This window comes from Rhinopithecus bieti, unplaced genomic scaffold (assembly GCF_001698545.2).
Source record: "Rhinopithecus bieti isolate Rb0 unplaced genomic scaffold, ASM169854v2 scaffold_36315, whole genome shotgun sequence".
Taxonomy (NCBI): Eukaryota; Metazoa; Chordata; class Mammalia; order Primates; family Cercopithecidae; genus Rhinopithecus; species Rhinopithecus bieti.
The window spans coordinates 1631521-1657280 of record NW_016815814.1 but is presented as its reverse complement, the minus strand read 5'-3'; the positions used below and the strand labels follow the sequence as shown (position 1 = coordinate 1657280).

Below are 25760 nucleotides of genomic sequence, written 5' to 3'. Positions count from 1 at the left end.
TTGTCAGATGCTGTGGCCACTTCCTCTTCAGAAGGCTCCAGCCAACCTTTCGCTTTGCAGAATGACGGGGCCCGCCGCGGTGCCGGACTGCCTGTGCACCAGGCCACTGGCCGCCGCCTGGGTTTTGTTCTTGGCCTGGCCCTGACCGGGAGCTGGCCCCTCGGCTGCTTCTCTGGCTCAGGGGGGACTTTCTCTGGCTCAGATCTGGACCCCTGAACTGGACCTGGCTGTCGTGCCCCCCTCGCTTCTCAGCCCCTCTGGGGTTCCTCCCTCCTCTCCGCCCACTCTTTGCTGACTGCCCCATGTCCCTCAGTCAGTCGGCCTGTCTGTTCCTCTCTATAGCTCGGTCAAGGAGTGTGATGACTGGCGAGCAGATGGCGGCCTTCCATCCATCGTCCACCCCCAACCCGCTGGAGAGGCCCATCAAGATGGGCTGGCTGAAGAAGCAGAGGTCCATCGTGAAGAACTGGCAGCAGAGGTACTTTGTGCTGAGGGCGCAGCAGCTCTGCTACTACAAGGATGAAGAGGACACGAAGCCCCAGGTACCAGCCAGGCTGTTTGTCCCGTTCATAAGGCATGGAGGAGGCGGGCCTGGAGTCCGCTGGGATTGCATTTAAACTCACAGGGGCCTTCTCAATAGGACCAGACACACCCATTGGAAAGGAAATTGCTTTTTCCTTTACACCATTTTCTAGATACATAAACTGAGTTGCAAAGATGACAGAGTGGTCCTCTAGGAAGCCCCAGGATGGGCATTGTGGAGTTTCCTACACATGGCTCTAAGTCAAGACCGGCAACAGGGCGGTGATGGTGGTGACACTCAGTCAAGGGTTCAGAGAGAGTGGATTTGGGTTCAGGAAAACTGATTGTGGGACTCATTGATTTGTTTGTTCAGTAAGTATTTACTGAGCATTTATTATATGCCAGACACTGTTCTAGGTACTTGAAATAAACTATGAGCAAAACAGATAAAAATCTCTACCATATGCAACTTAGAATATGGAGGAAAAGACATATAAGCATAACAAATAAGGAAAGTATGTAATTTGTTAGGAAAATATTAGTTCTATGAGAAAAAAATAGGATGAGCTAGCAGGTGTCAATAGTTAAGGGAAGATGTAATTTTTAAAAGAATGGTCAAATGACCTCATGAAGCGGGTGACACTGGGATCAAAACTAAAGAGGAGAGGGAATACGCTGGGTAGATCTCTGGGGGAAAGAGTGTTCCAGGCAGAGAGAGAACAGCTGGTGCTAAGGCCCCAAAGGGAGCGTGTCTGGCCTGGATGGGGAATTGCAAGGAGGGCACTGTGGTGGGAGCAGAACTAGCAGGTAGGAATCAAAGGGGATGAGGTCTGAGAAGCAAGAGGGCAGTCAGGGGTCAGGGGCACAGACTGCTGGGGCACTGCCAGCCACGGTAAGGACCTGAGCATTCACACTGAGGGGCCACAGGGAGGCATTGCAGGGCTCTGAGCAAAGAGTGACAGTGTTTGGTTTAAATTGTAAAAAGACAGCTCTAGCTACTGTGCTCAAAAATAGAGAAGGGGGAAGACTCAAGTAATCTAGGTAAGGGGTTATGATGTTTAGGGGCTCAGTGGGAGTTGTGGGCTGGAGGAAAATGGTCAGCTTCTGGATATACTTTGAAAGTAGAGCAAACAGGATTTCCTGATGCAGTGGATAAGGCTGTGAGAATGGGCTTTAATCCTAAATCTTGGGCCTAGGTCTCTCGGCCAACCTCATTGCTTTTTTGGCCATTGTGGTGTGCAAGAATAAAGGATGCTCTGAACGATTACCCCAGGACCCCAGGTGCAAACTGCATGTCTCAGGGCATCCAGCACAGTTGGTCACCCACCTAGAACTCATGTCTGTGGAGATGGAAGTATGGGTTTGGCCAGAAGGAGCTTATTCGGGAAGACCGACTCTAGAACCTTCTGGAGTCAGAACAAAATCCCGAGAAAGGTGAGGACAAGAAATGTGTAGATATTGGGGGTGGATGGGACCAAAGTGAAAAGGTCATTTTGGAAGAGGACAGTTTTCTTTAAGGGCAGGCTTGAGAATCCATTACACATCAGCAGGACTCGGTTAACCAGTTCCTCCACTTAAGGGCTCCGAATTCTGAGTGTCTGTCACTGCAGAGGCCAGAGGAGGATCACAGGGATCCCACCACAGACTGGGCTCTTGCCTAGTGTTCTGTCCATGGTAACCAGCCTTCCTTCTCTTTATAAACACCCCAGACCTTATTAAAGCCAAGCAATTCCAGGCTAAGATGGCAGTTGATGTCTTAAGACGATGGAGGAAGTCTTCCTATCTGCAGAGTGTAAGGGAGACGGCAATAAGGTGTGGCCACCCCAAATCCATGAAAGGGGCAGCTGAGTGTGTTTCCATGAAGTGTAGAGGGTGAGACGCACTTTATATCAAAGGATGTGTTGTTTTCCTGGCTCCACCACTGTTTGGCCCTGTAATTATTTAATTTTTCTGAACCCCTCTTTATTCTTTTATAAAATCAGACAATACTACCTGGCCTGCATTTGTCACAGGATCAAATGATATAAAGCAGGTGTGAAAAACCGTTTTGTAAAAACATAAACTGATGTCAAAGGGCAAAATAAATACCTGAAGGTTCTTGCTTCTCCTCTTCTGGGAGGAAGAAACCCAAAGCCTTCTCAGGACTAAATTAGCCTGAGATAATTAGGTAACACTTCTAGGATGACAAGGATAATTTATTTTGAGGAGATCTATTGATGTAATACATCAGATCAATATGTCAAGTAAGCAAAACCACACAACCCTTCAATAGATGGCTGAAAAATGCATTGATAAAATCCAACACTGATTTCAGATATGAAAAATAGAAAAATAAAACCTTTAGGAATAAAATAATAATTTCTTAGAAAGAATAGTGTATTTTACTGTGTGTTGATATGTGTAGTTTGATTACAAAAGCTTTAAAAATTATTCACAATCCCATCAGTAAGAAATAGCCACCTACATCCCCTCTACTTTCAACCTTCCCTATGCGTATGTATTTAGGAACTCATCTATTGTAAATGCAAAATTAGTATAACAAATATTATTTAATGAAAAAATTAAAAATACTTCATGAATATTGGCCCCAACACTAAATATGCCTCTATAATATTCTTAGTTATATCAAAACAATCTATTATATGAATGTTCTATAATTTATTTAATCAATTTTCCACTGTTAGGAATTTGGGCTGATGTCTATACTATTATCACAAGCATTAATTAAGTAGATTCCCCACAGCATTGTTTATATTAGTGATATGACAACAATGCCCAGTGGTAGAGGCTAACTTATATTAGGCTACATTTGCATGTCTATACAATAAAATACAATTCAGACATTGATGCTCCTAATTAATACTTTTTGATATAGAAAGATGTCCATAATATTGTCTTTGAAAAACACTTTACAACAGAAGGTGATGTGTATACTAATCCCATTCTTGGAAAAAATATCATGAATCTGTATTTATAGAAAAAGGTCTAGAAAGACATACACAGAAGTATTAACCATGGTTATCTCTGAATACTGGGGTTACACATACAATTTTAAATGTTTCTTTAAAATATTTTATAATTTAAGTATAATAGTTGTAAATTTAAAAAGAATGCACACAAACATCCTATCCCCCAAGATACCAAAAAACAGAAACATCACAATAATCTTGGAACCATCAGGCGTAAGGGCTCTCACTTACACTGATGATGTGTGCGTCGGTTGGTACAACCTTTCAAAAAAGTTATTTGGCCAGATTTACTAAACACAAAAAATTGTCATACCCTTAGACACAGTGATTCTGGGTCTATGAAGTGCCAAAAGAAATAATAAGAATATTAAATGCTATTTATAATGAGAAACATTGGACCTAGCGTCCGACAAAGGAGAATGTAAATAAATTATGGAACTGTGTATGATAGACTTTCCTGTATGTGCTTTTGAGGAATCCTGTGGCCCTATAGAAGGCAGTCTGTGCATTTTTTCTTTGAGTTCTCAGATCCTGTCCGGTTTTAACAGTATAAGGCTGTGTAAGTCCATCAACCAGCTTTATATAAACCATTCTAGAAAGTTCTTTGTCAGGGAAATTGTTTCGAACAGAATCTCAGCTTATTGCCCTCAAGTTTCTGTTACAATGATGGTCTCAGACAATCCTAGTAGTAGGGTAGACCCGTGGTCCCATTGTCTCATCTGCCTGTTTTCCGAGGCATCGCCACAAGTGGTTGTCTATCAGCGGCATGCCGGTAAATAGTTAACAATGGGCCCTCTGATGGGAGAGTTGATTGAAGTGCAACATTTGCTAATTTCTGTGCAGCAGATGCTCCCATCATGACTGATGCAAGCTACCAATGTGATATCACTGAACTCAGAGTTGAGAAGAGACATACTATAGAACCACATTGTATAGGATTTCCACCACACAGATAGAATAGGTGGAAGTAACCACAACGGCAGAAATGATAGCAAAATATAGTAAAGAATCAGAAAGTTGTAAAATTTAGGTATCTTCACCTTTTTAGTAGAAAATATCTCATTGTAAGCTTATAGAATTTAAATTTTAGTAATAGCTGTATTTAACTGGCTTAAAATGTAACAGTTAAGTTCTCATGAGCCAATATAAACATTTTGAAAAATGCTTTAACAAGGAGTTGGGCTAAAATGTAGTTCTACCTGAATTTATAATAGATTTAAATGTTATAGCTAGAGAATTCTAGATATTCTGGCACCTCACTGCCATAGCTGTCTCCGTTGCTTTACTGCTGAAGGACTTGTGGTCTCCTGCATAAACCTTTCCATCCTTCCATCTTTATACAGAGTCCACCCCAGTCAACTTGCTAAGTACATGAAAGTGGCTCTGGGCAACTTGGGCCCTTCCCTTCCTCGAACAGTTCTTCCTTCCCCATCAGTGTCCCCATCCTCACCCCTACTGGTGTCTCTTCCTCTTCCTTGCCTTCCTCTTGCCATTTATGAAGTTCAAGGCTCTCATGCTGAGTGGGAGGAATTAGTCATTTACACCTTGGTGTGAACGTGTTTAACTCTGATTGTTACTTCTCTCAGCAAGTGGGACTTGTAAGTGAAGCCTTACTTGTAATTCTGGAATCACACTGACTGAGGCTGGAATCATAGATTTCGTATTATCTAGCTTTTGTGATCCTGGGTCAGCTAATTAACTTCGTTGAGCTTTACTTCTTCCTTTCTCTAATGGGGGAGAATAACAGTCCTTCCCTCCTAGACTTCTTATGAAGATTAGATGTGCTGATATATTCAGGGCAATTAGCAGGGAGTTAGACACTTTGGGACTGCTCAATACATGGCATGTATATTTTTAGTATTTTATTGTTACCATTTCTGATGAAATGATTTTGGGTACCAAAGGACAGTTTAGAGAGGTACTTAGGGGAGGCAGACACCTCTGCAACTGTCCTTTCCTTCTCTCCTTACCAGACAGTGCTCTGTCCTGTCTAAAAGCAACAAGGCCTTTTATTCTGACGCCATAACTCATCCAAAGTAGCTCAGCAGCACAACCTCAGGGTCATTTTTTCTGAAGGCATTGATGTGATTTATTAAAGATGGTGAGGACCATGTAGGTGGAGGTTATTTTTAAATAATAAAATTAGAGGAATGTAGAGGAATTGCAGAATTCCATTTTCTAGACCGATTTGCTTTTTCTTCTCCTCCTTCCCCTTCCCCCTTCTCCCCTTCCTTGTCTTTCATCCTCATTCTCCTCCCATTTGTTCTTTCTTCTCTTCCTTCTCCTGCCCTTTCTGTTCCTTTCCCTCCTCCTCGTCTTCCTTTTTGTCTTGTTCTCTCTCAGTCTTAGGCATTTTTATTTCTAGATCCTCAAGAAACATTTATTCTCTTAGGCTCCTGAGTGGATCTTACTTCTGAGATTTCCTTAAGACTTTTTTGCCTTTATAGTGTTCTCTGCCACCAGTCGTCTCCATCCATACTTTGTTTTGAAATAAAGACATGTGTGTTTACTCAACTCAGAACCAGCCCTGCTACCTTCAACAGCCAGTGAGGTATAAATCTTGAATAACTAGATCCAGTGCACATTAACTATGTCATTTTGTGCAGTCATTTAGACGTTCAAAGTGTCAGTTTCCTCATCTGCAAAGTGGCAGTGATAAATCTTGCTGTGCTCTGGATATGGAGCTGTTGTAGGGGTCTAATGAATTATCTCAAGTGGGCCAGGTGCGGTGGCTCACGCCTGTAATCCTAGAACTTTGGGAGGCTGAGGTGGGCGGATCACAAGGTCAGGAGATCGAGACCATCCTGGCTAACACTGTGAAACCCCATCTCCACTAAAAAAAATATAAAAAATTAGCCAGACATGGTGGCAGGCGCCTGTAGTGCCAGATACTCGAAAGACTGAGACAGGAGAATCACTTGAACCAGGAGGCAGAGGTTGCAGTGAGCTGAGATCATGCCACTGCACTCCAGCCTGGGCAACAGAGCGAGACTCCATCTCAAAAAAAAAAAAAAAAAATCCCAAGTGAAATGCACTGTAAGTGATAAAGCACCATGCACACACATGGTGGAAGTGGCTTGTTTTTCTGATAATATATCCATGTATAAGAGGTCACAAATCCTATTAAACCCTCAGTCACCCTTCATAGATCTGAGCTTGGTGGTGGGACCATTTCCCACCACCTCAGCTTTGATGGTGAAGAGCGCTAGCTTTCAACTGACTTCTGAGATTAACTACTATTCTGGCACTTAATAGCTCTATGACTTTGGATAGATTACAGAAGCTTTCTGATCTCTTTTCCTCACCTATAAAATGTGCATAATGATACTTTGCTTGGAGGCCTGCTGGAAGAACTAAATGAATAATACATTCGAGGTGGTTAGTGAAGATGCAGGCACCTGCTACTCAATACCCCATCCCCTCAAATGGTGACCTGAGTGGTTCAGTCCTCCCTGAACCCCTCTGGCAGCCTGGCAGGCAATATGGTCTCCCCAGCCTCAGCATTGCCTTCACAAAGACCAAGTGTCTTGTTTGACCATGCAGTTGGGTCCTTGGAAAAGTGGGAAGAGGCAAATATTGGTGATGGAACTCTCTTAGCTTATTCTTATATCAGAACCTTGTCTTTCTCTGGGCATCTGGTTTGCTCTGGAATAGCTGTCCTTTAATTTGCCCGAGGCCTGAGCAGCAGAAGGGGCCCCATTAAAACTGGGAAGCTAGCTTCCCGTGTCCCTACCCTCCTACTCTCCTCCCCATCCCATCATTATCCTACCTGTTCTCCAACTCAATTTTAGTTTGTAGGTGTTAAATTGCTGTTTATCCTTAAGGCCTGACTTTTCATCTTTCAGGGCTGCATGCATCTACCAGGAAGTACAATCAAGGAGATCGCCACAAACCCCGAAGAAGCTGGGAAGTTTGTCTTTGAAATCATTCCAGGTAGGCCACAACAGGTAGGACAGAGGTGCAGTGCAGAAGTAAAGTTCCCATTTTACTTCTGCATTCTAGAAGTCAAAGCTATATTTGGAGACTCATTCAACTAACTAACCAACCAGCCTATTGAGAGCCCACAGTGGTTCTGTATACAGTTAATGAAGCTATTGCAGTTTATTAACTAGTATCAAGTGCTTGAACAATGCCCATGAAATAAGTAAGTGAGCATTTTGTTCAACTCTGTAAGCATTTCATGAGTGTGTGCTAGGAGCTAGGTACTGTACAAGGCACTGAGCCACTGACATGAAAAGTGCACCTTCTCTACTCACTAAAATGATCTCAGTCTAGAAGGTGAGTAGGTCATTAAATTTAACAGTTAAAATGTAAATGACACCATGTGAAATTGCCATTTCAAAGGGTCAAAAATTATAAAAAGTCAGCAGCCTCAGATGGTTCCACCCGTTGCATCTCACCATTGCACACATGATTGGCACATTGGAGGGTGCCTCTTTCAAATCAAGAGTTTCCTTCCTCGAATGCACTTGGAACAAGGGGAGTTTGGGTCATGCTCCTGAATCTGCCATGCTGAGATGCTTCCACCCTTCTTCATGTCTCTTGCTCCTATGGTAGCCCTAGCCCTGCCAGGGGCTCCGGGACTAGAGGTTAATCTGACTGTGTAGCCCTGCTGCTACTGTTGTACTGACCACAGCAGGGGAGGCCACACGGCCCCTGAGTGCCTCTTTTCTTCCCCCTCTCCTTCCCACTCACACAAGGTGACTGTGTGCTTAAGAAAGTTGATGGAGAAGGCAGCATAGCATAGAGGTTAGAAGTGTCCAGTCTGGAGCCAGCCTGCCCTGACCCTGGCACTTACTATTTGTGTAAGAGGTTACTTAATTTCTCCTTGCCTCTGATTTTTTGTCTATAAAATGGGGACAATAATGGTGATAGTGAGTATTAAATAAGGAAATCAATATGAAGCATTTGATACAGTGCATGTCATATCAGTGTTTGATATTTGGGAATAATCTAGAGATAATTTTAATGCAGAAAAAAAATCCTAAACTTGGCTATGACCATTTACAGAATACAAATAAAAAAATTTTAAGTTCCTAGATGGTCCCCTCATGGGCACTGTCTTGCTTGTTTTTTTTTTTGTTTTGTTTTGTTTTTGTTTTTGTTTTTTTGAAGTGGGGACAGAGTCTTGCTCTGTTGCCCTGGCTGGAGGGCAGTGGTGCGATCTGGGCTCACTGCAGCCTCTGCCTCCCCAGTTCAAACAATTCTCCTGCCTCAGCCTCCCAAGTAGCTGGAACTAGAGGTGCATGCCATTATGCCCAGTTAATTTTTGTAATTTTAGTAAAGACAGGGTTTCACATGTTGGCCAGGCTGCTCTCAAACTCCTGACCTCAGGCAATCCACCTGCTTCAGCCTCCTGAAGTGCTGGGATTACAGATGTGAGACACTGTTCCCATCCTCCCTTGCTTTTTAATCTGAAGGTCTATCTTCCTCTCTTTCTCTTCAGAGGAAAAGCAGGAAAGCCTGCTTTTTCAGTCTCTCCTCACTAGGAATATCTCTCTCCCTTTCCACAAAGGTTATTCTGTTCTTAGGATGCCTCTCCCAGTGCAATTCATGGGACACAACCATCCATGGTAACATGTGTGTCCTAAAGCCTGGGTTTTCAATCTAGAGTAACCCTACTGAGAGATCCAGCTGAAGATTCACTGTGGGCTTTGCACCAAAAATACCTACTCTTTAAATTGCTATACCAGTGCAGGAGGAAGATTTGTTCTCTCATTATCATTCATGTTTGCAACAGTCTCCTGGCCTGCTAGAGGAATTCTCAGATTCTTTTTCTCTCTCTTTTTTTTTTTTTTTTTTTTTTAAACAGAGTATTGCTCTGTTGCCCAGGCCGGAGTGCAGTGGTGCAATCTTGGCTCACTGCAAGCTCCGCCTCCCGGGTTCACGCCATTCTCCTGCCTCAGCCTCCCCAGCAGCTGGGACTACAGGCACACACTGCCACACCCGGATAAGTTTTTGTAGTTTTAGTAGATACGGGGTTTTGCCATGTTAGCCAGGATGGTCTCCAACTCCTGACCTTGTGATCCGTCTGCCTCAGCCTCCCAGAGTGTTGGGATTATAGGCGTGAGCCACTGCACCCAGCCTCTCTCTCTCTCTTACACACACACACACCCCACACACATCTCATAAGGACAAATAATTCTAAAGTAATAATAAGATAGGAAACCATTTTCATAAAGATACCATCATCTTCAAACACCACACAGAAACTTTTAATTGTAGTCATGCTAGTTTTTTTTTTTTTTTTTAATTGGGGGCAGGCAACAATTTAGGGTAGGCTTCCCTCTCGCTACTGACCTTTCATAGAATAACTCTCTATTCTCCTCCCACCCCAGGGAATCACCAGGGATAAGAGGTTATTCCTTCTGTTGCATATGTTATCTCATTTACTTCTCATACCACTTTATGATCTGTTGTCACCCATTTATACAACAAATTCATTGAGCATCTCCTATGAGCCAAGTACTATTGCAGGACTGGGAATGTGGCAAAGAACTAAGCAGCCTGCATGCACCTTATGTGGGAAGAGACTAGCAGCAAACCAAATATATGGGCAAATTATGTAGTTTTTCTGATAGGATAACAATTATGGGGAAAATTAAACCAAAGAGAGAGAAGGTGCTGGCTGAGATGGTTGACTGGTTATTGTGAACAGAGCCGGCAGAGTTTGTGTCATTAAGAAGGTAACCTTTGGGCACAGATCTGAAGGCAATGAGGGAGTCAGCTAAGAGCACAGCTGGCGGAAGAGCATTCCAGGAAGTGGAAATTGCCAGTGCAAAGTCTCTGAGCCTATTTCATATGTTCAAGGAAGGTTAAGGAGGCCAGTGTGGTTAGAGTGAAGTGATGGCAGGAGACAAAAATAGGACATTTGCTCAGGGGTGGGCACAGATTTCATAGACACTTGTAGGCAATGTGAGAACTTTAGCTTTTCTGCTAGAAGGATGGGAAGCCACTGGAACGTTTTGAGCAGAGGTGTGACATGACATAACTCATGTTTTAAAATTCTTTTGAATTGAAAATAAAAGTAAGTAGTAGGGGCAAGGGCAGAGCAAGGAGATCAGTGAGGAGGCTTTTGCAAGAATCCAAGTCAGAGATAGCAGTGATGAAGGGGCTGTGAAGTAAGCAATTTCTGATCACATTTTGAAGGTAGGGAGGGCTTCATTTGCTAATTAATTGGATGTGGGAAAAAGAAATCAACATTGACTCCAAAGTTTTGGCCTAAACAGTGGAAAATACGGATTTGCTGAGATTTGTGCACGTAGCAAGTTTTTTCAGGTTATAGGGGGTAAGGGCATCAGTTTTGGACATATTAAATAATATCTCCATTGCACCAGTAAGGAAACTATTGCTCACGACAATTTAGCTACTGCAGTGATGGAGGTAAGAACAAGATATTAAGGGATAATAGAATAAGGACTCCCCACTCAACTTGGAGTAGGGGGAAGAAAGGTCCCTAAAAAAGGTAACATTTGAGTTGGGTTTTAAAGAATGGACAGGAGTTCCTTAGGCAGATTAAGAAAAGAAGAGATGTCCGTTTCCAACAAGAGAAACAGCCCAATGGGTAACACATATTGAACAAGCTGTGTTTAAGTCAGATAAATTGTGCCTGAGGTCAGAGTTGCTGTTCATGAGCTTTGTATTAATGTCGGTCAATTCCTCTTAATGAAAGTCTGTCCTGGCACCCCAATTATGCCCAAATACAACAGAAACCTTTCAAACCCCCTTTGGTTCTTGTCTCCTGGACCTATCTTAATATCATCAAGCCTCACATTATTTCACCCTTTGGTACAACCTGATTCTCAATCATCCTGTCATCAGGTCGTCAGCTCTCCTAACCAGAAGAATTAGTCCATGGAAGTCCTCTTCATTCAGGAACATCTTGAGACCTGGGTGTTTCCCAGTGGGGTTGCTCATGACAGAACAAAAGGACCTCCCAGGACTCAGGGTAAACTGAGAAGGCATGTTTTAACAGCATAGTAGACTGGAGTCGAGGCATGGTGGAGAGAGAAGGGGAAAAGACACCAGATAAATTTTGTCCAAGGTCAAATTTAGAAGCAATATGGGCCAGTAGAATCTTTCATGGGAGTAAGGAGACTGACAGACTTGCCCTGCATTTGGCAGCAACTCACTGGATACTGATGGACTGGTGCTTTTGCATCCCTGGGATTCAGTTCTATTATCTATAAAATGGAAATAATACTAACTCCTTATTCTATTTCAAAGGGATACTGCAATTCCTAGAGGGTCCTTTCATTCTTCCCTGAGTATTTTTAACTTACCATTTTACTTCTGAAAACACCCAATTGTCAGGATACTCTCAATGCCCCGGGCCTTGAAATGGACTGAGCCTTCCAGTCAGAAAGCTGATGACCCAATGACAAGATGGATTCAGAATCAGGTTATCCCAAAGGGTGAAAGAAGGTGAGGCTCAGTGATATTAAGATAGGTCCGAGAGACCAGAACCAAAGGAGATCTGAAAGTCTTTTCCTGCCCTGCAGGGAAATACAGGTTTAGGCACAACTACTCAGCTAGAACAAGCTCTCTGAGGGAGATGGCCTGCCATTGTGAGAAGAATGGGTTGATGCTTACAAAGGCACTTTGAAATTTAATAGTATCCCATAATTGAAAGGGATCACTATTATTTTCTTGTCCCCACTAAGACCTTTTTATTTTAACCAACTAAAGAAAATCCCAACTTTGAGGATTTCCATTTGCAAGCAGGTCCATGGATGAAGTTAGAGTTCAAGTCTCAGATCTGACTAACTAACTTCATGGTCTAAGACCTGTATTTGATACTCTTCTTTTCCCTCTCTTGCTTCTTTCTCCCTAGTTTTCACTTTCCCACATTCTTTCCCTTCATCTCCTTCTCCCTGCTCTCTGTTGCCTTCAATTTCTCCCACCTTTTTTGTCCATTTGAGAACACCAACCGAGGAAACACTACACCTATCTATAATCTTAGGTTTGAAGTGAAAATGGTAAAGAAAGTTCTAACAAGTTTCATGTATCCATTAACTGAGTATTGAGAACCTACATTTGCAAGGTCTTGTGTGGTCAGGAGAGCAGAAATATGAACACCAAGCACGAATTTTGTGAAAAAAGCACATATGTACTCACTGTCACTCCCACCTGAGGTTGTCATCTCCTACCCTACCCCCGCAACTGAGCTCAAGGCTAGCTTAGGAAAGTATCCATGACTGGCGTGATGATCTAAAGTCTTCTAACTTTTATGGGCTGAATTGTCTCCTCCATGCTGAAACTGCACCACGAACTTCCTCTTCCTTTTGGCAGGAAATGACTTCTGTCCTCTTAATGAAAGCAGCTCTCAGCCCCAGCTACGCCAATTGCAAACCATTGTGTTCAATGATTTGTCTGTAGAGTTAGAGCTTCAGCAAAAACAGTTGAAGAGTGCCCGGATATCCAGATCCACTGAGGATAATTAGACAACGCATTTATGTTGTTTGGCTGGTAGTGATTCACTGAACCAAGAAATCAATTTAGGTCTTGTTCCCTTCCCTTCCCCTTGCTCTCATACCCTTATCACTCTAAGACCTTCACAAGTGCTACTTCTTCCTCCAGCCTCATGGGACCAGAATCGCATGGGACAGGACTCCTATGTCCTCATGGCCAGCTCCCAGGCAGAGATGGAGGAGTGGGTTAAATTCCTCAGGAGAGTTGCTGGCACACCCTGTGGAGGTAAGGACCCTGCAGGCTTTCCTGGGCAGGTGCCTATGACATCTCAGGAAGTAGGAAGTAGCTCCAGATGTGATAGCTCCTTGAGCAGTGCTCAAGGGAGACAACCAGAAAACAGTTATCTGCATGCCCATGGCCAAGTCCTCTGTCAAATGTGGAGGAAAAGTGGGCTCAGAGCTTCTAGCTTCCCACCCCCTGTGCCACCTGGGTCATCTCAAAGAGCTATCTCCAAATTAACTGGACGGAAGGCAAGTCTTTTGCACTGAGTAAATGTGTATGATATCTGGAGGTAGTCCTTTCTCCTCTCTGGGTCAAAGTACTCTCATCTGTAAAATGAATGGGTTGAATGAGCTGACCCTGGGTCCCCAGCAGCCCTGGCTCACGCAGCACCACGAGTCGGCCTGGTTCTGGGAACTGATGGCAAGAGCTCTGCTGAAAGCGTAAGTTAGGCTGCATAAGTCAGCGCAGGAAAACAAAGCTGCTGTCCAAAAGAAGGATGATCAGACTGGGGAAAGGTTCAGGAATTGTGTCTGGAGTCTTGCAGGTGTACAGTGAATTCAGCATTCAACACTTTTCTGGGTTTCACAACTCAAGAATTAGAGCTCTCTGGGAATCCTGGTGATGTTTCCACGTTTGAGGAGGGTCCTGACTAAAGAAAACAGATGCAAAAACCTTCTGAAATTAACAAACATATAAATCTAGTATGCTTCCCTCCTTTTACAAAAATATGAAAAAAACTGACAGTTCTCGAGTTAACATTTTCCTTCAACTTTTTAGGAGCATGCCTACTTGTGTCAACTCCAGATAACCTTAAATATATAATTATGTATTGACTGTGTGGCCTGTTATTTTGGAAATCATTTAGGGAGGCTTTCATAGTTTGAATATTAAATATTTATTTCATTGGCCAACAGCTTCTTTCAGAAATTTCAAGAATACCACAATAATTTTGTGGAGAGTAAAGAAAAAATACTCCACCAGAGGCATTTTTGTGTTTTGTTTTCATCTGCTCTTTACATCTACACACTTTTTCCAGAATGATACACTTAAAATTTATATGCAATTTAGTACCTTTGATTTTATGGCTTAATCATTTTCCCCAAGTTGCTATGGAATCTTAACTGATACATTTCAGAGTTTATTTGGTTACAAATAGAAATTGTGTCCAATGATGTTAAACAACCAAGAGAGATTTGCTGGTTAGACACATTAGCTTCTCAAAGAAACTAAGAGCAGGAACTGCCAAGAGGTTTTATAAGGGTCTGGGACCAAGAAAGGGGACATTAGCATTGATTTTACCCTGTCTGTTTCTCTGGGAGCACATGACCTGCAGGTACGTAATTAGCCAACATGCTGGAAAATCTTAGCTGTGACCATCCTTATCGTGCTGGATTATGAGATTGTGAGCCACCCTTTTCTGTTTTCTCCAGTCCAGTGTTTTAAGCTATCTGCATAGACAAGGGTAGTGGATGTTGCCTAATCATGCACCTGCTCTCTGAGTCAAAATGGTATCCGTGTACTTTCACTAGGTTCTGTGACTACTGTGATGCTTGACTGAGCCTTGCCATAGTGAACTGCTGTACTCTGTCATGATACACATGGGGTTTCACCCTCACCACACCCCAAGACCACCACCTGAGGAGCAAGTCAAGCATAAGTCCTGTAGGCGGTGGAAAGTCCAGAGAAGGGGAAATCAGAGTGCAACACCACTTACTTTTCAAAGAACAGTGTTGCCTCTGACACAGCATCTCAGATTATTATTATTATTATTATTATTATTATTATTATTATTATTGTTTTTGAGATGGAGTCTCATTCTGTCTCCCAGACTGGAGTGCAGTGGCACGATCTCGGCTCCCCGCCTCCCGGGTTTGAGCGATTCTCCTACCTCAGCCTTCTGAGCTGCTGGGATTACAGACATGTGCCACCACACTCAGCTAATTTTTGTATATTTAGTAAAGATGGGGTTTCATCTTGTTTCGGCCAGGCTGGCCTCGAACTCCCGACCTTAGGCGATACACCCGCCTTGGCTTCCCAAAGTGCTGGGATTATAGGCATGAGCCACTGTGCCCAGCCGTGTTTAAAGTTACTAACCAAAATCATAGATCCCAGAACGTGAGGGCATTTTTAAGACAGCATAGAGTCTCATTTGAGGCCACTGGGCAAATCAGAAATGTGTTCTTACTATTTGTAAATTAGTGATGTTGGTCTTAAAGGGACAAATGACCTGTCCCATGGGTCCGCTCCTTTGCCACAGCACATTGCTACTTGGAAAGAACCTCTAACATGGGTTGACCAGATGGGAAAGGCATGCCTCCCAAATACTGTGAAGTCACTGAGACCTGTTGCTGCCACCTCTTTCTAGCCCTTTGTGAAATTATCTATGGCTTTTTCCACCCAGAGCCTGCTCCCTTCCCACCACCTTCACCACTACTAACCCGATGAAGATGGAATCCTTTCTTGTCAAATTACAGCACTAGCCTTGAAACTCATCTCCACATGTTCACTCCCACCTTCTTACAAAATGTTTTCAACAGAGTGGCCAGTGTGAGCCTGATATGAAACCTGTCATATCAAGTTTCCTCTTAGTTCAACATTCTCCAGTAGCTTCCTTTCTCACTCAGAGTAAAAGTCAAAGCCTTATAATGATCTTATAGTGCACAGTCTGCCCGCCGCCCCCACTCCCACATTTCCCCTCTGACCTTGTTTTCTAGAACCCTCTTTTATGCTCATTTCACTCTAGCTTCACCAGCCCCCGCAAACATCCTACCCGTGTTCCTGCCTTCAGGTCCTTGCACTTGCTGTTTCCTTTGCCCGGAATCCTCTTTCCCCAGGCAGCTGCATGGCTTGGTCCCTTACTGTCTTCAAGTCTTTGCTCAAACATCACCTCAGTAAGCCTTCCTCTATCATTCTGTTTAACACTGAATCCCTTCCTTACCCCTCAGTTCTGCCTTGCTTTGCTCCTTGGCACATACCCTCTTCTAATGTGCTAAATATTTTACTCATTTGTTTTGTTCTTAGCTAGACTCCCCTCACTGGAAGGAGAGCTTCAATCTGCTTGGCAGGAATTGTTTTTCTCTTTTTTTGTACAGTACCGTATCCCAGAATCTAAACAGTGCTCAATAAAGATTTATTAATCTAATAGGTGAAAGAATGATGTCATTTTCCCATAGCAGCACTATGTTCTGCTCCCTCAGTAGGCTCTCCTCTGTTAGATGATGATCAATTTATCTGAGAAGTTATTCAGTAAATGGGTTGTACCCTCTAGAATTATACTATCTTTCTCCAAGTATGTCAGCGGTGAGTCTTGGTGAAGCTCTTTATGGTGCAAAGACCCCCCTTGGAGAATCTGATGAAAGTTATAGAAACTCTCCCCAGAAAAATACCTAGACACAAACAATTTTGCTTTCGATAGCAAAATATTTTCAGACACCTGTAGCCCATCTGTACACCCTACAGAATGAATCCCAATTTTAAATTTTAGAAGTTACTCTGGTGACAGTTGTGCAGAGCTGATACCTCTTCTGGCTTGCATCCCCTTTTGGGCTTCTTTTCTCCCTTGACTGGAGAGATGGTCTACATGCTCTTCATGGCATTCCCAACTTCTTCCTCAGGGCTCCTCCTGCCTGTAGCTGGCTCTGAGTGTTCCTCTCACCTTAGAGGGCAGAACACTGGTGTTTCAGCCTTTTTCTTATCAGTGGGCTAATTTCTTGCCACCCTCTCCTAAGGGCTTGTGACTTCTGAAAACTCATTCTCAGCTTACTCTTGCCCATTTCCTCTAAACTACTCCCTCCTTTTAGTAAGACAGGCATGCCTTCTCTGGATCTCCACACTGAAACTGGGTCCTTGTCCCCTCTCCAGGGAGCAAGGAGTCCAAATTGCAAATCGTCACTCTGTCCAGACCTGCTTTTGTCCTCTTCCTCCGGAGATGAGTCATCTGAGGTTTTGCTCAGGCTATTGCTGAGTCAGGAAACAATGCATTACATTTTCTCCTTTACCCAACCCAGTTTTAAGGTCCTGAAACAGGTCCTGTGTTTTTCAAATTATTATTATTAGTATAAATTTATGGAGTACAGGTGCAATTTTGTTACATGCATAGATTGTGTAGTAGTGGCCAGGTCTTTTAGGGTACCCATCATCCAGATAACACAAATTGTACCTATTAAGTAATTTCTCATCATACACTCCCTTCCATCCTCTCATCCTTCTGAGTTTCTGTTGTCCGTAATTCCATACTCTATGTCTGTGTGTACACGTTAACTTAGCTCCCACTTATAAGTCAGAACGTGGGATATCGGTCTTCTTGTGTCTGCCTTGTTTCACTTAAAAATGACTTCTAGTTCCATTGATGTTGCTGCAAAAGACATGATTTCATTCTTTGAAATGTCATATTTACTATTATTTGGCTGAACAGTAAGTATTCCATTGTGTATATATACCATATTTTCTTTATCCAATCATCTGTTCATGGACAGTTAGGTTGATTCCATATCTTTGCTATTGTAATAATCATGTGAGAAACATACAAGTGAAGGTATCTTTTTGTTATAATGATTTTCTTTCCTTAGGGTATATATCCAGTAGTGGGATTGCTGGATCAAATGATAGTTTTATTTTTAGTTTTCTGAGAAATCTCCATACTGTTTTCCATAGAGGTTGAACTAATTTACATTCCCACCAACAGTGTACATGTTCCTTTTTCTCTGCATCTTGACCGACATCTGTTATTTTTTTACTTTTTGATAATTGCCATTCAGACTGGTGTTAAGGTGCTACCTCATTGTGGGTTTTATTTGCATTTCTCTGATGATTATTAATGTTGAGGATTTTTTCATATGCATGTTGACCATTTGTATGTCTTCTTTTGCAAAATGTCTGCTCATGTCCTTCACCCACTTTTTAACGGGATTATTTGGTTTTATTATTGTTGAGTTATTTGAGCTCCTTGTAAATTCTAGATATTAGTCCTTTATCATATGCATACTTTGCAGCTATTTTCTCCCATTTAGTAGACTGTCTGTTCACTCTGTTGATTCTTTTGCTGTACGGAAGCTTTTTAGCTTAATTAAGTCCTATCTGTCTATTTTTATTTTTGTGGCCTGTGCTTTTGAGGCCTTAGTCATGAATTCTTTGCCTAGACCAATGTCCAGAAGAGTTTTCCCTTGGTTTTATTCTAGCATTTTTATAGTTTCAGATCTTACATTTAAGTTTTTAATCATCTTGAATTTATTTTTGTATATGGTGAGAGACAGGGCTCCAGTTTCATTCTTCAGTATTTGGCAATCAGATTTTCCCAGCACCACTTATTGAGAAGGGTGTCTTTTCTCCAGGGTGTGTTCTTATAGACATTGTCAAAGATCAGTTGACTATACATATGTGGCTTTATTTCTGGGTTCTCTATTCTGTTCCACTGATCTATGTGTCTGTTTTTATACCAGTGACATGCTGTTTTGGTTACCACAGCCTTGTAGTATAATTTGAAGTCAAGTAATATGATGCCTCCAGCCTTGTTCTTTTTGCTTAGGGTTGCTTTGGCTATTTGAGCCCTTTTTTGGTTAAATATAAATTTTAGGATTTTTTTTTTTCCAGTTCTGTGAAGACATGACATTGGTATTTTGATAGGAATTGCATTGAATCTGTAGATTGCTTTGGGTAGTATGATTATTTTAATGATATTGATTTTTCCAATGCATGAGCATGGAATTTTTTTATTTGTTTGTGTCATTTACAATTTCTTTTGTTAGTATTTTGCAGTTTTCCTTGTAGAGATCTTTCATCTCCTTGGTTAAATATATTCCTAGGTATTTTATTTTTTTATAGCTATTGTAAATCAGAATGCCTTCTAGATTTTGTTTTCAGCTAGATCGTTATTGCTGTATAGAAATGCTACTGATTTTTGTATGTTGATTTTGTATCCTGAAACTTTACTGAATGCATTTATCAAATCTAAGAGTTTTTTGGTGGAGTCTTTAGGTTTTTCTAGATATAAGATCACATCATCAGCAAGTAGGGATAATTTGACCTCCTCTTTTTCGATTTGGATGCCACTTATTCCTTTCTCTTGCCTAATTACTCTGGGTAGGACTTGCAGTAAGTACTCTATTGAGTAGGAATGGTGAAAGTTGGCATCCTTCTTCTGTTCCAGTTCTTAGAGGAAATACTTTCGACTTACTCCCATTTAGTATGATGTAGGCTGTGCATTTGTTGCATGTGACCTATATTATTTTGAGGCACGTTCCTCCGATGCCTAGTTTGTTGAGAGTTTTTATTCTGAACAGATGCTGAATTTTATCATATGCTTTCTCTGTGTCTGTTGAGATGATCATATGGTTTTTACCTTAATTCTCTTTGTGTGATGTATCACATTTATTGATTTGTGTATATTGAATCATCCTTACATTCCTGATATAGAACTTATTTGATCATGGTGTATTTTTTTTTTTTTTTTTTGATGTGCTGTTGGATTTGGTTTGTTAGTATTTTGTTGAGGATTTTTGAGTCTATATTCATCAGGGATATTGGTCTGTAGTTTTCTTTTTGGTTGTTGTTATGTCCTTGTCTGGTTTTGGTATCAGAGTGATACTGACCCTGTAGAGTGAGTTAGGGAGAATTCTCTCCTTCTCAGTTTTTTGGAACAGTTTCAGGTTGGTATGAGATTGTCTTTGTATGTTTGGTAGAATTGAACTGTAAATCCATCTGGTTCTGGGTTTTTCTCTTTTGGAAGATTTATTATTACTGATTCAATCTCACTACTCATTGTTGGTCTCTTCAGACTTTCTATTTCTTCCTGCTTCAATCTTGGGAAGTATATGTTTCTAGGAATTTATTCATTTCCTCTAGGTTTTCTAGTTTGTGGGCATCTAGTTGTTAATAATAATCTCTGATGATCTTTTGTATTTCGATGGTATTAGTTGTAATGTCTCCTTTTCCATTTCTGATTTTGTTTGTTTGGATCTCTTTTTTTCTTGGTTAGTCTAACTAGAAGTTTAACAATTTTGTTTATCTTTTTGAAAAGCCAACTTTTCATTTTGTTGATCCCTTGTATTGTTTCTTTGGTTTCTATTTCATTTAGTTCTGCTCTGATCTTTGTTATTTCTTTTCTTCTGCTAATTTTGAGTTTGGTCTGTTGTTGTTTAGTTTCTAGTTTCTTGAGGTTTGAAATTAGGTTGTTAATTTGTACTCTTTCTACTTTTTGATGTAGGCATTTAATGCTATTAACATCCCTCTTTGCACTGCTTTTGCTGTAACTTACAGGTTTTGGTATGTTTTTGTACTTTCATTTGTTTAAAAAATTTTTAGATTTCTGTCTTAATTTCTTCATTGACCCAATGATCATTCGGTAGCATGTTGTTTAGCTTCCATGTATTTGTATAGTTTTTGAAGTTCCTCTTGTTATTGATTTCTAGTTTCATTCCACTGTGGTCTGAGAAGATTCTTGATATGATTTCAGTTTTTAAAAATTTGCCAAGACTTGTTTTGTGGCCTGACATATGGCTTGTTTTGGAGAATGTTCCCTGTGTTGTTGAGAAGAATGTGTATTTTGCAATTGTTGTATAGAATGTTCTGTAAATGTCTATTTGTCCCGTTTGGTGTAAAGTCTAATTTAAGACTTTTTAATTGACTTTCAGTCTAGATGATCTGGGTAATGCTGAGAATGGGGTGTTGAGTCCCCACTATTATTGTGTTGCTGTCAATCTGTTTTTCAGTTTTACGTCAGTAATATTTGTTGCATGCATCTGGGTGCTCCATTGTTGAGTGCATATGTATTTAGAATTGTTATATCAGTTGGTTTATGTAGTTCCAAATGACTCACTTTGTTCATTCGTTTTAATTCTTTTTTCTTTATTTTTGCCTGGCTGAGTTATTTAAAAATACTTGTATTCAAGTTCAGAAATTCTGCCTTTTGCTTGATCTAGTCTACTGTTGTAGCTTTTGAATGTTTTCTGTAATTCCTTCAATAAATGTATTTTTGTTCTAGAATTCCTGTTTGGATTTTTTAAAAAGTATCTATCTTCTTGGTAAATTTATCATTCGTATCCTGAATTGATTTTCTGATTCCTTTGTATTGATTTTAGATTTCTCATGCATCTAATTAGGCTTCCTTAAAATCAATATTTTGAATTCTTTATCTGGCATTTTGAGGAGTTTTTTTGGTTAGGAGCTATTGCTAGGGAATTATTGTCTTCCTTTGAGGGTGTCATATTACATTGTGTTTTCATGCTTCCTGTATTGTTACATTGATTTCTGCACATCTGAAGCAATAGTCACTTCATCTTATTTTTGAATTTACATTCATTATGGAGTGGGGACATTTTTCCTTGAAGATGTGACTATGATGTTGGTTGGGTAGGGCCGTTTGGCTTTGCTTCTTAGTGTGTGCAGTAGTGAAAACGCTGTATGATTTCCTTGCTCATAAATAGCCTTAGTGGTATCTGTGGATTCCTTAGTGTGTTAGGACTCAGTTATTGGTTACTTTTTCAGGTTTCAGTGGTAGCAGTGGTGGGCCAAGTGTGTTTCTCCTTGTGACCTCAGGCAACATATGCTGGCACCTGTACTGGCAGTTCCAGGCAGGCCGATTTTGGGGCCCGTGGGTGGCTTTTTTGGATGCTGATTGTGGTAGTGGTATACAGGGCAGGTGAGTGGGCTTTTGACCTTTTGGGCAGTGAGGACAATGGGGGCCATGGGCATAGCAGTGGTCATGAAGTGTTCTTCTAGTTCTTAAGCTCCGTGCTTTTGTGTTAGCAGTTGTTTCAATGGGCTGTGTGGGCCAGCCTCCAGGCTAGTAGATAGTGTTTGCAGGTAACAACCAGTTGTGGGGGTAGCATGGAGATTTATGCCTAACCTCTGTTCCCTAGGAGAGGTATTTAGGTAACCCTGGTGGTAGTTGGGTGGTGGAACATCCAAGAGCCTGGATCCCACACTCTGTCTTAGAGTAGGGGACAAAGTTGGGCAGAACTGGACCAAGCAAGCTTGTGCTCAGGCCCTCCAATGGCATATGCATGCACCAGCCTTGATTAGGGGGTAGAGGAAGTCCTTAGGCCCCTTGTGAAATGCTTGGTGAGGGGCAACCTTTGCTGTCCTAAAGTCTTAAGATAGGGAGGATAGGGCTGTCCCAGTGGCCACTGTTTGGCCCACAGGAATGAGACTTGCGTTCGTCTCACACCCCAGTCCCAGCAGAGTTCCCTCCTCCATCCTGGCTATGGCAGCCAACTTGGCCACCCAGTCAGTCCTGGCAGGCTGCATCTAGTCCACAACTCAGCCCTAGACCATAGGAGACACCACTCAGCTGAAGACCAAGCCTCCACAACAACTCTCCTTTTGCTTAGGACCTGGGATGGTGGTGTGCCCAGTTCCAATGCCAGTGACTGGAGCCCACTCCACACTTGCTTCTCAGAACTGGCTACAGGGATTCATCCCCTACTCAAGCCCCAGTCCTGCAGGCACCACCCAAGTTCCCCCATGCACAGTCTGTAAGAGCTCGGATCCAGAATGTTGTCCCACAGCAGTCAGTTAGGTTTCAAAAAGGGTGTAGGTCATTCCCTGGAGCAGTTCCTCATCATAGTCTTCTTGCCACTCCCCAAGTTAGATTCGTGGTGTGGGAGAGTCAAGGTGCTCTCCTACGGCCTGGATTGTATAATTCCCCAGTGGGAAAGTGGACAGCAGAAAGGTACTCACTCACCCTTTCCCATTTGGGGGATTCACTCCCCTTTCCCAGCTGGCCTCAGCCACACAGCCTTCTTGTTTTCCTTTTTCCTGGATTTCAAAGCTTCCTCTCACGTTTTGCTGAACTCCCAAGTTCCTTCTTGAACACTGCATTTAAATAAGTGTGGAGTCAGATGAGTCCGTGATTCCTGGCCCATGAATGAATGGAGAATAAACACTGGGTTGGCAGCATGAGACGGCACACTAGCTTGGTTCCTCTAAGTGGATGAGATTACTGGAAATGCTCGTAGTCAGCCATCTTGAAAAAGAAGATCTTGTGTTTTGAGCATCATTGCGTGTTCGCCAACAAGAGATATATAGTATGTAAATATTGAATTGTTATGTACTTTGGATTTCTTTTCTCCTTTCATTCTTTTAAGTTCTCTGCACCATTCCGAGCATGATTTCACAATCCACAGCACAATTTAGCCTGGAGGGGTGTGTGCAGTCATTGTTATTCCACATGTTCTGGTCTTTCTCACCAGCTACATTCGATATTAAAAGAGATGATGTTTACTTATTTCCATGAATTCCCTCATCTCCCCTGCCCCCAGCTCCTAACAACAGACAGATACTTATTTTTTCATTTGGTCAACAACTCTTTCTTTAACATGTGCCATGTCCCCAGATCTATGCTAACACTGGGGCACAACAGTGAGAAAGAAGAGAGAGAGAGGAGAGAAAAAAAGCCAAAATCTTTTCTCTTAAGGAGCTCACAAGCTAGGAGAAGACACAGCAATTACTTTTAAAGAGCCAAGGGAAAACATAGTTACAACTGTGAAAAGAGCCATGTGGGAAAAACACATGATGCCATATGGGGAAAATATATCTTTGTCAAGTAGGTCAGGGAAGGCTTCCTTGAAATAGTGATGATTAAGCTTAACTCTGAAAGGCCAGCAGAAGCTAACTAGACAGAGAAGGGGGAAGCAGAATGGTGTCTTAGTCACAGGGAATAGCATGTGCAAAGGTCCTGTGACAGAAAGAAGAACAGGCTCTGGAGTAAGGGGAGGGTAATAAAAGGGGAGATCGCTTTGTTAAGGATGTTTGTCTTCATCCTAACAGCTAATAGGTAGTCACTGGGGCTTTCAAGCAAGAAGGTGAAAAAAATCAGATTCTATTTAAAAGATCATTCTAGTTGCTGTATGGAAAATGGATTGGGCTGGAGGTGGCAGATCAGAATGAAAGCAGGAGACCAGATATGAAACTCAAGCCATTGTCCAGGCAGAAAGGACAGATGGTGGGTTGGACACTGGTGGTGGCAGTGGAGATGCAGAAAAGCAAACAGGTTTGTACAATGTTTTGGAGGTAACATTGCCAGGGTGTGGGAGTGAATTTGACATGCAGAGAGAATGTGGAGTCAGATGAGTCCGCGATTCCTGGCCTATGAATGAATGGAGAATAAACACTGGGTTGGCAGCATGAGACAGCCCCAGGGCCCTTCCTGACAACCTTGACCGTTTCCCCGTAATGCTGAGAGCCCATTTGCCTTCTCCTGGGCATGTCTGATAGGGTTGCTGCACTATTTACTGTATGTACTCATCAGGAGGACAAAATCATCTCAGTCTACCCAACAACCAAACTTCAAGATCATTATCTCTGAAGGCCCCCACGGAGCCATGTGCAACTCGGAAAGCATTTCCAGGGAACGGTGGGCTGGCTTCATAAACGCTAAGTGAAATTCTGTGTTTCTGCCAGACACTTTGATATATGGAACAATGCTGGAAAGGGTTCCCGCATGGGATTTTTTTTAACCCACCTTGGAGGTATCCCCTGAATGGCAGTTGACAATTAGCTGCTAAGTAAAAGGAGGCACTTATTTTTATTGGGGGCCTTGACAGCTTTATGTTCACTGTTTAAAAGCTGGAGAGTCCTGTGTGTAAAGGTGAGTGGGGAGGGGAAGTGCCGGGGAAAGGAGGGCCGGGAGGGCTGGGGCAGGTGCGGACAGATCCCATGGTTTCCTTTTTGGAGTCAGAACCTGAGCAGTATTTGCAAGCATGTGGTGATCTGGAAGTGAGAGAAGAGTTCTTCCAGTCTGGGGAGGAGGGAAGGCCTGAGGCTGGCTCATCGGAGGCGTGAGTCTTCGGCCCCGCCATGCCTCACATCCCCAGGATGCCGCGGTGGGAACTGGGCTGTGGCTTTCCTGCCCTGGCACTGCTCGTTTGCTGGGATTTCAGGAGGAAAACCCCCAAGCTCCGAAAGAAAGGTATTTCTTTTTTTATTTTGTGGTTCACTTGTTCCACTAAAAGACTCATTTCCCAGAGCCTCTTCCCTCTCCTGTCAGGGGTGGGGAGCGCTTCTGGAACTGAACCCCTGGGAAGCAGGTATCAGTGCCGGGAGGGCAGGCGCAGTGTGTATGGGGGTGGGGTACTCTCCCGGAGGCCTGGGCTGGGCTAGAGGCAGGGTGGGGAGGTGCTCTTGTCTTAATCCTAGGAGTGTTTGAGTGATGACAAAGGAGGACCAAGGTGGGGAGGGAAGTGACAGTTGCTCTTTCTATTTCCACTTTCCCAAACCAACCCAGTTTCCTGGAGTTTTCCAGCAAATCTAAGGAAGGGGTTGAGGGGTAAGGGGTGGAGGATGGACTGTGGGAAGAGCCAGGGCAATTACTAGTGTGGTAGTAAGGTCTCACCCTTCTGTGATCGCTCAGGATGGGGTCCAAAATTTTAGGTCTGGGGACTGGAGATGAGGTGAACATGGTCTGAGGGGAGGTGGGGCTGGCATGGGCTGGCATGGTCTGGCATTAGAGGACTCCCCTTGAGACTTTATGATCTCTGAACTTTTATTCCATTAGCTTTAAATTTTAAAAGGAATTAAAGCCCTGAATATAGAATCACAGGGTAAATCTGACCTCGGAAAATTCCTGATTCAAATCTCAGT

The 25760-nt window shown here is 42.4% G+C and overlaps 1 protein-coding gene across 4 annotated transcripts in view; it reads left to right on the top strand.

Moving 5' to 3' along the window:
* ARHGAP25 (Rho GTPase activating protein 25) overlaps positions 1-25760 on the top strand; it is a 115873-nt gene that overhangs the window by 39602 nt on the left and 50511 nt on the right. For all 4 annotated transcript variants that reach the window (XR_001881798.1, XR_001881799.1, XM_017853789.1 and 1 more), the window contains exons 2-4: positions 343-542; positions 7337-7424; positions 13071-13187. Coding sequence is in view for 2 of the 4 variants with exons in the window: in XM_017853789.1 (XP_017709278.1) it covers positions 343-542; positions 7337-7424; positions 13071-13187 (405 nt within the window). In the remaining 2 variants the exon portion in view is untranslated. The remainder of the gene's footprint in view (positions 1-342; positions 543-7336; positions 7425-13070; positions 13188-25760) is intronic.